Source organism: Zingiber officinale, chromosome 5B (genome assembly GCF_018446385.1).
Source record: "Zingiber officinale cultivar Zhangliang chromosome 5B, Zo_v1.1, whole genome shotgun sequence".
Classification (NCBI taxonomy): domain Eukaryota; kingdom Viridiplantae; phylum Streptophyta; class Magnoliopsida; order Zingiberales; family Zingiberaceae; genus Zingiber; species Zingiber officinale.
The window spans coordinates 72,803,366-72,816,178 of record NC_055995.1 but is presented as its reverse complement, the minus strand read 5'-3'; the positions used below and the strand labels follow the sequence as shown (position 1 = coordinate 72,816,178).

The 12,813-nt window shown below is 32.1% G+C and overlaps 1 protein-coding gene across 2 annotated transcripts in view; it reads left to right on the top strand.

The window, feature by feature from the left end:
- Positions 1-12,813, top strand: part of LOC121984516 (callose synthase 10) — a 111,120-nt gene that overhangs the window by 48,254 nt on the left and 50,053 nt on the right. For both annotated transcript variants that reach the window (XM_042537473.1, XM_042537472.1), the window contains exons 8-19: positions 912-1,009; positions 1,084-1,201; positions 1,530-1,658; positions 5,147-5,223; positions 5,299-5,380; positions 5,872-5,964; positions 6,057-6,159; positions 6,311-6,434; positions 6,518-6,707; positions 6,796-6,848; positions 7,158-7,218; positions 7,357-7,438. In XM_042537473.1, coding sequence (XP_042393407.1) covers positions 912-1,009; positions 1,084-1,201; positions 1,530-1,658; positions 5,147-5,223; positions 5,299-5,380; positions 5,872-5,964; positions 6,057-6,159; positions 6,311-6,434; positions 6,518-6,707; positions 6,796-6,848; positions 7,158-7,218; positions 7,357-7,438 — 1,210 coding nt within the window. The remainder of the gene's footprint in view (positions 1-911; positions 1,010-1,083; positions 1,202-1,529; positions 1,659-5,146; positions 5,224-5,298; positions 5,381-5,871; positions 5,965-6,056; positions 6,160-6,310; positions 6,435-6,517; positions 6,708-6,795; positions 6,849-7,157; positions 7,219-7,356; positions 7,439-12,813) is intronic.

Genomic DNA, 12,813 nt, shown 5'->3' with positions numbered 1-12,813 from the left:
AACAACTTTAACATTGCGCCAAGCTCCCCTTCATTAATTAATCATATCAAATTAATTAAAAATATATATAACACATATATATAACAATTATGTAACTGTTATATTATTATTAATTATATCAATTGTATATTAATTATAGCAGGTGCATATATTATTAATTATAACACATGTAAATTAATATATGCCTAAATTTTAATTTTAATTTTAATTTTAATTTAATGGCCTGACCCTTGCACACCTCTCTCATCTCTTAATTTTGCTTCTCCCTTTGCGACTTCAATTGTGATTTGGTTGACAATGGCTTTCTTTGATCAATGCTCCCTTCTGCGACCATAGCTCCCACCTCAGGTCGTAAACTAGTAATCATTATCTGTGTGTGGCTGAAATCCAATAGTTTGACACTTGCTGCCGCCACTATTGGCAGCTATTTGCTGCTATTGCTGTTGGTAGTCGTTTGCTGATAAGATCCCTGGTCATCTCCTCTTTTTATAGCCCCTCTCCTTTGAGATCGCCCTTGTGTGATCAATAGAAGGAATTGAGTTGCAGTATGATCGGCATGAGTGTGTCAATGAGGTTTTGTTGTCGGTCTTGTGTTGGAACATTAAAAATTGCTGGTATTGAGCGATACGGGTCTGCAAAGGAAACATAGCAGGATGATGCTTATTGTGCACCAATATAAGTTCCTAGATTAAGAAATTTATGATTTATTGTTCACTTTACTCTTCTTGTAATCTGGTACAGATGTTGGTTGGTTGCTTATGCTCGGAATGGTCATAATGTTTCTGATTAAATTTATTACAGAGATGACTTTATTCTTATATTTGGTGCCCGTACTAACTAGATTGATATTTCAAAGTTGCGTGCATAAATTTGGTCATTTGTGCGTTTCATGTTACTATTTTGAAATGCAGAAAGTTGATGAGAAGGCTATATCTGAAGTATTTCGCAAAGTTTTGGACAACTACATTCAGTGGTGTAGATACTTGCGTTTTCGGGTAGCTTGGAACAGGTATGCCCAAAATGTAGTTTCTCGAAGATAATTTTATTGTTAGAATGTTGATGAAGACTAACTCTATTTTGCAGCTTAGAAGCATTGAATAAGAACCGGAAAATCATTTTGATTTCTTTATATTATCTAATATGGGGTGAAGCTGCTAATGTCCGTTTTCTTCCTGAATGCATTTGCTACATTTTTCATAATGTAAGTATCATTCTTGTTTTTTTTTTTGGTACTACTTCATTGAGATACACTGTTGTTGCTGTTCCTTTTAGGATGATCATAGTAAGTTTGTTTGATTCTTCTTCATGATGTTTTCTTGGAATGTTTCTCCAACTTTTTGATGTTCTTTTGCTATTTACGGTTGTTGGTATACTATCTGACATATGCCTATGCTTGGTATAACTTCCTTTTGTGTTTACTTTTGAATTTATTTATGGAGCGCAAGTAGTTACATACATGCCCAGATACCCCTCCAAATTTAGTTAGGGTCAAGTTGAAATCATTGATATGTGAATTACTCTGTCTGCAGATGGCAAAGGAGTTGGATGCGATCCTTGATTCACATGAAGCTTCATCTGCAAAAAGCTGTATTTGCTCAGATGGCTCTGTATCATACTTGGAACAAGTCATATGCCCCATATATAATATTCTGAAAGCGGTGGGTTCACATGGAAGTAACTTTAAAGTTTAAGCTACAATGTTTACCTTATCACTAGGCACTATTTACTAATTTTGACTATCCTATTGATGGGGCATTAGCTCTATAGGAGTTTTAAATTGAATGGGTTTCACATGCTTGAAGATATGCTTGGAATTTGATTGATGGAATATCTTTCTGGTACAATAGCTTTGGGACTTTCTTTTGAGAGAAAGGAGGGAAAATTCAATCCCTGTACTCATATAAGTTTTGAGAACTTTATTCGTGTTAGTTCTTAATTGTACTTTGAGATTAAATATGTTTGTGTAGTTTGTAGCTGTAGTTTGTGGTTTACAGCTTTACTACTACCTGCTTTGTTCAGAACAAACTATCACTCAGTAGATCAATTCAAAGTCTAAGCTATTCAGCAAAGATATATGTTAATTTTGTTGCAAGATCCAGATTGTGTTGCAAAGAGGAACCATTATTAGGCGTAAAGAATATTTTAATATGAGATAATTATATTTCCATTGCATCCTATTGAAAGTATACATGATATTTTATTTGTTTTGATCTGGAATATAAAAACTTTACCAATGAGGTTTATAACTTGAGCATGAATTAAAATCTCATGTCGAGCCAGTCGAAACGAGGGAAACATTTCGTTTTGCCTGTCCACTAGCACGACCTGGCACCAACAACGGCCGAGGAGGCATCGCTCGACCCCCACGGTCGTCGTAGAAAGCTCGTGTGATACCTCGGCTGTGTCGCGGTTGCGCCGGAGGGGAGTGCGACTAGAGGGGTCGTGCGATCCTAGCGACCGCGTTGGAGGGGCATGCGCGATCCAAGTGACCTAGTCGGAGGGGTTGCGCAACCCAGTGGCCATGCAGCAGTGGTTGCACGACCACCTCCGCCGCGTTGGAGTGGTCGCACAACCCCCTCCACCGCACCAAAGTGGTCGCATGACCCCCTTTGCCACATCGGAGGGGTTGCCTGAGTTTTAATTAAAATTGATAACTTAGGTTTATTATCTCAATCAACTTCTAGGTATAATAGGGATAATCCAAAGAGACATCTAAGGATTGAGTCTCAACTTCAGCGAATTAATAGATGAATTTCCCTTAATAGACAGTTGACCTAAGAATGATTGGTTGATGGACTGCCCGCTGCGAGCACGTCCCAATTTATCATAGTGATTGATAGAAAACTTCCGTGAGCCGGCTGATCATCCAAGATTAGCCGACGTAAGTTGGATACCTAATGTCAACTAAAAAAAATCCAAAGAGGCTTACTTAAATTCTAATAAAATTATCTAATTAATTATATATTTTATTTATTTTAATTCTGAAAATATATAATAATTTATTTATTTATCTTCATTTTTTAAAATTTTAATTATTTTAAAATTATTATCTTTTATATTTAAAAATACCATAGAGGAATCACACAACTTTTGCTGCCGCGAAGGGGTTGCGTGAGTGGGCCGATGGTTTTAAGTAAAATATAAGTTGATTATCTTAATCAACTCTTAACTATGATAGAGATAATCTAAAGAGACTTAATTATATCCAAATAAAATTATCTAATTAACTATATATTTTATTTATTTTAATTCTAAAAATATATAATATTTATTTATTTATCTCTCTATTTTTTTAAAATATTTTTTTATATATATTTTTATTTTTAAATATTTATGTTAAATTTATTTTTTAGTTAATATATTTTAATTTAAAAAATATCGAAACTATATTGGCATGGTACGATATGGTACCAAAATCGTATTGTTTTGGTCATAAGACTGAAACTCCGATATGGCTGAGATTTTAAACTATGAACTTGAGTATTGCAGCAAAGAGGAGAGGCATGAAATTGGACCTGTTGACAAACCATAACTCCCAATTATGTCTAAAATTTGAAAATGAGATAGTAGATTGATGATCGTCATTTTTTGGATTTTTTCTCTTATTTCATCTCCTAGGAGTTTATTGTGACAAGAAAGGGATTCAAATTCTTTTGCTATTCTTTTACTGTCATGTTTAAGAAAGCTTATCCAAAAAATTACGGGGAAGATCTCTTTACATGTTGTGTTCTTTTTATTATAAGTGTGTGTTGGTCCAGGGTGGCCGACTAGACGGGTTGAATAGCCGGAAATCAGATTTAGAATAAATCTCTTGCTTTTGCATAGCAAGGTGATGTGGACGCCTTTGTTGGACGCCACTATAATTGGAAGCAAATTACTAGCTTGGAATAAATCTGCGATTACCTAATTTGACAATTTGGAATAAATCTACTACTACCTAATTAGCTACTGAATAAATCTGGTACTGCCTATTTGGTTACTATCCAAATTCTGCTACTGGTCAAATTTGCTACTGTTATAAGTAGAAATAAATAAAGGGCATTTATTTATTTGATTCCTTGTTTTCTTTAGGGATTGTCTTTTCTTTTTTCTCCTTGAATAGTCCATGTAATTAGCTCCTTATAAAAGGAGTGTTATTATCAATGAAGAGGGGAAGAAAAATTGATTAATTGGGGCTCTGTCTAGGACGAGTCTTTCCTTCTCCCTTTCCTCCTTTCGTGTTGCATGACCAAGTACGGATCCGGATCTCGACCTGTGACTTGATCCTATACTCGGGACCTATCACAAGGATGCACAATTAGATTAAGCACACATAGACAATTAGCATTAATGAAAATAACTTAAAAGAATAGGTAAAAGGCCAGAGTTTTATTTGGTTACAACCTAGGTGGTTGTTAATCCAAGGCGTTGAAAAGCTCACTAAAAAATTCCTTCGTTGAAGGCAGAGAAGTCTTTTACACACATTGGCAGCTTAGAGATGACTAGGAAAGTTAATACAAAAGTTGTTAGTTTCCTAACTCCAGGGGTCTTTTTATAGTCTCTGGAAAAATCTATCCGTGGTTTGGAGGCGCCTTCAAGTAGGTCCAAGGCGCCTTCAATAGATTAAGTTTTATCCACCGAAGATAAAATTTTATCTTGGCTAACGGGTATTGAAGGCGCCTTCAACAGGCTTGAAGGCGCCTTCAACATGCCATTCGGTTATCCGGAGTTGAGCTCATCCGAACCCAACTTTAACCTTCTTCGAGCAAGCTTCCTCCTCGGCTTCTCATCTCTCGGATACGCCGCGCGTGTCTTTCCCGTCCATCACTGTACTCTTCCATAGCTTCTCATCCCTCGGATGCACCGAGTCCGTCGACTCGATTCCTGTGTCATTCTTCTCGTTAGCTGCGTCTTCCGCTCGACTTCTTGTGTTCCTAAGCTCTTGCACACTTAGACACAAGGATCAAATACAAATAATATCTAACTTTACTCTGTTGACCACATCAAAATTATCGGGATACTTACAGTGTGCTGTGTGAAGTGGTGGCATGTTAGGTTGCTTTATCTCTTTAATATGCTTCAGATCCTTCAGATTGTGTCATCATTACAAAAAAAATTTATGGTAGTCTAAATTCCCTTGTTTACTAATTTCTCTGCCAATTTTCAGGAAGCTGACAGAAACAATAATGGAAAAGCTGCTCACTCTGCTTGGAGGAATTATGACGATTTCAATGAATTTTTTTGGTACTTTTAGTCGCTTTGGTTCTATTAGATCTGTATTTTGCTGCCTTGTTAGTACTTAATCCTACTTACATGTAGGTCACCTTCTTGCTATAATGAGTTGAACTGGCCGCTAAGAAAGGAGTCACCATTTCTACTAAAGCCAAACAACCATAAGAGGGTAAGCTCTAAATGTCTCAATTCAATTAAGCTTATTTTTCAACAAATTGCAGGTTTGATGGTATTGTCAACTTGCTTGATATAAGTTTATAATTTTACGCGGTAGTTCGTTAATGTGCAGTTGATCTTTATCTATAAATTTTGTTCTTTCATTATCTCAATACCTATTTGTTCTTCCTCCAAGCTTTTATCAGTATTATAGATTCTTTTTTAAAACCCTTTTCTTCATAGCGTTCTTGTTATTTAATAATTCGACATCTGGACTCCAGTATCTTCTCATATGCCGCAAAAGTTTTGTCATCTTTGCTGCTCTATGGCTTGAGGTGTTGGTTAGTCTTATTTCTTTTATGAAATATCATTAAGATACAAGTTTTGAAATGATTTCATCTGTGATGTTTTTCTATTTTGTGCACTTTGCAGTGTTAAAGGATCCTTTATACTTTTGCAAGCCTGTTATGATATGCCTACTATTTGTGACCCTTGCTTTTGCAGACAGGAAAAACTGGCTTTGTTGAGCACCGGACATTTCTGCACTTGTATCGCAGTTTTCATCGACTATGGATTTTCCTTTTCTTAATGTTCCAGGTTTAAAATATTTCTTTCATTGGTTTCTTCGAGTTTGTTGTTTTCCTGCTGTATGATAGATATTATCCGAAATATGCTATGAATTTATGCAGGTGTTGGCAATTATAGCTTTCCATGATGGGCACATCAATTTGAATTCCTTTAAAGTAGTACTTAGTGTTGGACCAGCATATTTCATCTTGCTCTTTATTGAGAGTACGTGATTTGTGTGATTTTTGCAGTCTTCACAATTTCTCAGAAGTTCAATTTTATGACTCAATCAAGTCGCAGTATATATTTTTGAGGTTATTTTTTTATTAGTTTTGATTCTTACATTCTCTTTGTCTGTCCATCACTTATCTTTCAGGCTGTTTGGATGTTCTACTCATGTTTGGGGCATATCGTACATCTAGACGCTTTGCTATCTCAAGATTGTTTATAAGATTTGTCTTGTTTGGCTGCAGTTCTGCATTTCTGACATATCTTTATGTGTGAGTTGAATGAAAATACACGTCATTCTTTATTAAAGCCAAGAATTAGAGATTTCTCATACTTTTTTTTTGTCTAAATCCAGGAAAGTTTTAGATGAAAGAAATAAAGCAAACTCAGATTCAACCTACTTCCGCTTATACATTCTTGTTTTGGGTGTTTATGCTGCTGTTCGTTTAATGTTTGCAACTCTAGTCAAGATTCCAGCATGTCATTCTCTATCAAATTTGTCAGACAGATGGCCTTTCTTCCAGTTCTTCAAATGGATTTACCAAGTAATTTTATTTACTTATTGAATAATGATTTACTTTTTAACCCTAAGGATAAGTATTCTTACATTATTATTTGAATTATTAATTTCAGGAAAGGTATTTTGTTGGGCGTAAGCTGTTTGAGAAGCCAATTGATTTTGCCCGGTAATTTTGTGGTAGCATAGTATTGTTTATTGCTGTCGATTTTATTTCAGTACATACAGTTTATATTTTAGAATCGGATTTGGAATTGGCAGTAACAAACAAGGAAACTGACTGTTGATATGTAGAGCCAATGATGAGTTTATGGAATTTTATTTAAAAGCATCATCCTGGGCACAAGGAATATTGTGATACCATCATGAACTTTTCCTCTTAGTTAGATTGATTTCTTTGCATATTCTACATGACTTTTGTGTTCTGTGTATATTGTTTTTCCTCCCTTTCTCTTCAATTATTTTGCTTGTGTAACAGATATGTTTTTTTCTGGCTGGTCATCCTTACCTGCAAGTTTGTATTTGCTTATTATCTCCAGGCAAGCAGATTTACATTTGTTAATCTTTGTTGTTTCTAGCAAGTGATAGTTTGCTGTTTTGCATCCTTCCTGTTCCTTTGCTTATCTTCCCTTCTGATTTCTCTGATATTTTGGCAGTTTTTTTTTCTAATTTTGTAGATTAAGCCACTAGTTGAGCCTACTAGAGCAATTGTTGATATGACAAATCTGCGGTACTCTTGGCATGACCTTGTTTCAAAGGGTTAGTTTTGTTATAATGCTGGATGTTTGTTATGTTTACATCTGTTTTCAACTTAAGAACTCTTGTTATATTTTAGAGAAAATTTCATGCCACAGGTTATTTACCTTTTCTTTTTGCCACATAGTTTAGAATATTATGTTTACCTTCCATAACAAAATAGAAAGAAATTAACCTCTCCCTCGATCACTAATAGGGAGGACTCTGTTCATCCACATGCTGCACATGTGACAAGTCTGTGCCGGAGATGGAATTGTAATTTCATCTTATAAGCATTGAATGTGCTTCCTAGATCTTTCTACCCCTTACCTTTTGTTTTCTCAGACGAGTTCAAGTCTAAAAAAAACTTCATTCCTCTTGCATGGGTATGGTTGAATTAGTTTCCTTACCTCTTCTCGTCATCCTCGTTCTTTTTCTGTGATTTGGTTACTTGGTATAATTTGGTTGCGTGGGAATTTTCTATTGTATGTGCCATTTGACTTTCTTGTCATATGCTGACAACATGTGAGAATATGCATTCTTGTCCTTCCTAGCGCAATAACAGGAATTGAATTGACGGAGAAAAGGTTGTCGATTAAACTTACCTGAAAGCATGCAATCAAAAAAATCAAGAGGCGGGCCACTGCAACAGGGGTAGCGTGCTCGGGAGAATTGGGAAGAAAACTACAACCTATCGCGGGAGATGGATGGGTGGCATAGAAGAAATCCCAATTTGTGATTTTAAGAATTTCATATAACAATTTTAATTGAAACTATTATATTAAAATCAATATATATAATGCATATAGCAGTGATATATACTATTATATCAGTGTTATATATCTAATTATAAACTTTTTTATCTCAATATTTAACATATTTATTTTATATATATATAGACACACTTAATTATAACTATATAAACATATATATGATAAATTAATAATTAATTTAAAAAACAGTTAATTAACTAATATAATTATAATATATAAATTTAAATTATTATTATTTATAAAAAAATATAAATAAATTAAAGTAAAAAGTATAACAATAATCAAGTCTTATTTCATTAAGTAGGGTTGGCTATATGGATCCTCACTTATTATATCATTTATATTTAAATAAATTTTATCTATTTTATCGTTGCTAATCAAGTCTTCTTTGGTCTTTTCTTCCTCGTTTAATGTCCATATATGTCATAATTTCACATCGCCTAACTAAAACATTTATTGGTCGTTTAAATATGTCCGTACCATCTTAAATGCGTCTTGCAGAATTTTCCCTCAATAGACTCTTTAATGTTCTCATTTCTTATCCTGCCCATCCTCATATTTTCGTACATTCATTTTAACATCCTCATCTGCGATTCTGATCTTCTATGCATGTGCTCGAGTCGTAACCAACATTGAGTTCCATATAATATCTCAGGTCTAATCGATATTTTATAGAACTTCTATTAAAATTTTAAAAGTAGTTTACGATCACAGAGAACACCTTTTTGTATTGCATTTTAATTATCATATTTGTATTATATGTAAGACATCTTTCAATTCCTTCATGCTTTTGCAAAAATAATTCTAAATATTTAAATCCCTCGGTTATCGACAACTCATTATATCTAATATTGCTAAACTTAAATTTTAAATATTTTATTTTTTACTCTACTAAGCCTAAAATTGTTCACTTCCTGTGTTTTTCATTAAGATTCGAGTTTAGTATTACTTCTTTATGATTTCATCTACTAAAACAATATCATTTATAAATAGCATATACTATCATATCTTGTTTTGGATATGTCCAATGAGTTCATCCATGATTAATGCAAAAAGATAGAGACTTGGAGTTGACCTTTAATATAATCTTATCTTATGGGAAACACTTCGGTTAATATGTTTGAAGTCTTCACTCTTATTATTATATTCTCATATATATCTTTAATTGTTTCAATATATGCTACGCTAACACCTTTATTTTCTCAAATTTTTATATAATTTCGCTTGGGGACTCTATCATGAACTTTTTCTAGATTGATGAATACCATGTGTAAGTTTTGTTTCTGTTCCCGATATGTTTCAATTAGTTACCTCAGATGTATAGCTTCTATCATTGACCTTCTGGGTATGAATTCAAATTGATTTTTAGTTATGGTGGTCTCCTTAAAATTTTGCTATTACTTTTATCAAAGTTTCATAGTATGATTCTTAATTTGCACAATTATATATGTTTTATTTATTTTTATATAAGAGAACTAAAATGCATACACTTTATTAGACATTTTATGGTTCAATTACTTTCCATTTTACATTTCATTTAAAGTTTGTTCTATTTGTGAAATTTGAATTCTACGATAAAAATTTTAATTTTTTAATTCCTCTGACTTACTTGAACTATCAGTTGGTTACCTAAACCTTCTTAAAAAAGAATACCTCTTCTATTACTCTTTTATTTCCTCATCCTTCGGTACCATATTGTATTTATCTTTAATGCATCTTATTTTGATAAATCTCTTGTCTTCCTCTCTCTGACTTTAGCTATTCTATAATACCCTTTTAATCATTCAAAAGCTTGGCATCACTCAATGCTTTCTTGGTGTATCTTTTTTAAAGTTTTTCTTGTTTTTACAAGTGTATCATACTTTATAAGCTGTTTGTTTTCTTCACTTTCTCCTATATTTTCTCATTCCACCATCAAGATTCTTTACTTGGTGGTACATGTCCTTTTGACTCATAAAGTATACTCGTGGCTATCATTTTCAATTTTAATGTCATTTAATCTTATGTAGTATTTGAGTTGCCATGCATTTCTCGTAGTTATACTCCTGCCTTCTCTTTAAATTTATTTTGCTTTTCATTTTTTAATTTCCACTATTTAATTCTAGGAGTTGTACACGTTTTTCTTCTATTGATACTATTCTTGAGGCGCATTTTCAACATTACAAATTTATGCTGATAATTAAATTTTTTCTAGGGATGATCTTTCAATCTTTACAAATCTTTCTATTCTTTTTCCATAAGAAAGTTAATTTGCGACTTATTATAACCACTTTTGAATATGACAAAGTGTTCTCTTTTATTAAAAAATGTATTAGCTAGTATAAGTTCGTATGCTCTCACAAAATCTAATATAGCTTTTTCTTTATATCTTGTTCCATACCCATAACTCCATGCATCCTATTATATTTCTTATTTTTCACTCCTATATCTGTATTTAGATCTTCTCCTATTAAAATTATTTAGCTTGACAAAATTTTTTGTAATACTTCATTTACGTCTTCCCAAAACTTAGATTTGATGTCTTCATATAATTTCATTTGAGGTGTATATATGCTACTTATAATAGTTTTTTTTTTTACGACCACTATCTTGAGAGGTATAATCCTTTCCCCTTTTCTAATTTCTAATTACTCTTACTACATCCTTTAGCGAATTATCTACAACAATACTTATTCCAATTCTTATTTTATTCATTCTTGTGTACCATAATTTAAAACTCGATTTTTTTAATCTTTGCCTTTTCTCCTATCTATTTGTCTTTTGCAAATATTAATTTGTCTCCTAATCTTTGTATCTATTACCTCCATTGTTTTACTAATGAGCATTTCTATGTTCCATATTCCGAATCTTAGACAATTAGTTTATCTATAATATTTATTCTTATTTAACCTATAGAGTCACAAGAGAAATTATATGAAGAATTTTAGAAAAGAGAGGTGTTAGCGTAATATATATTGAACTAATTAAGGATGTGTATGAGGATGTAACGACCAGAGTAAAGACTTTAGGTGGAGTAACTGAAGCATTTCTAATAAAGATATGGTTACATCAAGGATCAGCTCTAAGTCTCTATCTTTTTATACTAATTATGGACGAACTCACTGCGCACATTCAAGACACAGTACCGTGGTGCATGTTGTTTGCAGATGAGACACGTGAAGGACTAGAATCTTGGAGGGAAACACTAGAAGAGAAATTTTTTAAGCTTAGTAGATTAAAAACAGAATATATGGAATTTAAGTTTAGTAATATTAGAAGTAATGAAACAATTGTTAAGATAGGAGAGGACGAGTTATCCGGAACCGAGAGATTTAAATATTTAGGATCATTTTTACAAAATGATGGAGGAATTGAGAGAGGCTACATAGAATACAAGCAGGATGGGTAAAATGGAGGGGAACATCAAGTGTTTTATGTGACTGTAAAGTATCTCTTAAATTTAAAAGTAAGTTCTATAAAATCGCAGTTAGACCTACTATGTTATATGGAGCTGAATGTTAGGCTATGACTCAAGCACATGAGCAGAAGATGAGAGTTGTAGAGATGAGGATGTTAAGGTGGATGTGTGGACAAATGAAAATGGACAAAATAAAAAATGAGAGTATTAGAGAGAAAGTCGGAGTTGCATCTATTGAGGAAAAACTCCGAGAGACACGTTTAAGATGGTATGGACATGTACTTAGACGATCAATAAATGCTCCAGTTAGGCGATGTGAAAAAAATATGCATATCAGACGAGGAAGAGGAAGACAAAAAAAAACTTGGTTAGCAACAATAAAACAAGATAAAATTTATTTAAATATAGATGATATAATAGGAGATAGAGCTCAATGGTGTATAAGGATTCATACAGCCGACCCTACCTAGTGAGAAAAGACTTGGTTGTTGTTGTTATTGTTGTATTTAACCTATAGTGTGCGAATTTTTGTATATTTAACTCTACATTGAAGTTCTCATAGAGATGTAATGGTCTTTGTCGATATGTTACATATTGAACAACTTAGTATTAGCACAATAGATTGATAGATTCATTCATTGAACATTTACTTGAATTTGATATTATCTGATAACCTAATGATACTCTTTAACCCTTTTTCATCTAGGCTGGGATCAACATCTTCGGTTTTAAAACATAATATTATAAAAATAAATTTAAATTGAAAATTTTAAAATTTATTTTCTTATTGAATTAATCAAGCTTTAATTTTTTTTAAACATTATTTTATAAAAAATTATTTAAATTTCAAAACATATTTATTTTTTTTAAAATTCTAAAAATAAATAATATTAGAATTTTGTAAATAGTTTTAAAATTTTTATCTGTTAAAAAGATATATATTTAAATTTTTTAAATAAATTTAGTTATAAAACTGTAATATAAATCATATATATAAATATATAAATTGTAATATTTACTCTCTCTATATATATATTATATTAAAAAAATATATTTACTGTAACTATATAATATATTATATAGATTAATATTTAATTAATATAATTATAATACTTAGATTTATATTTTTGCTATTATCTTTTATATTAAATAAAAATGTAAACATGTTAAACTAAAAATATAAAAAATATTTAATTAAAAATTTTTAAACCTGTATTTATAATTTATCC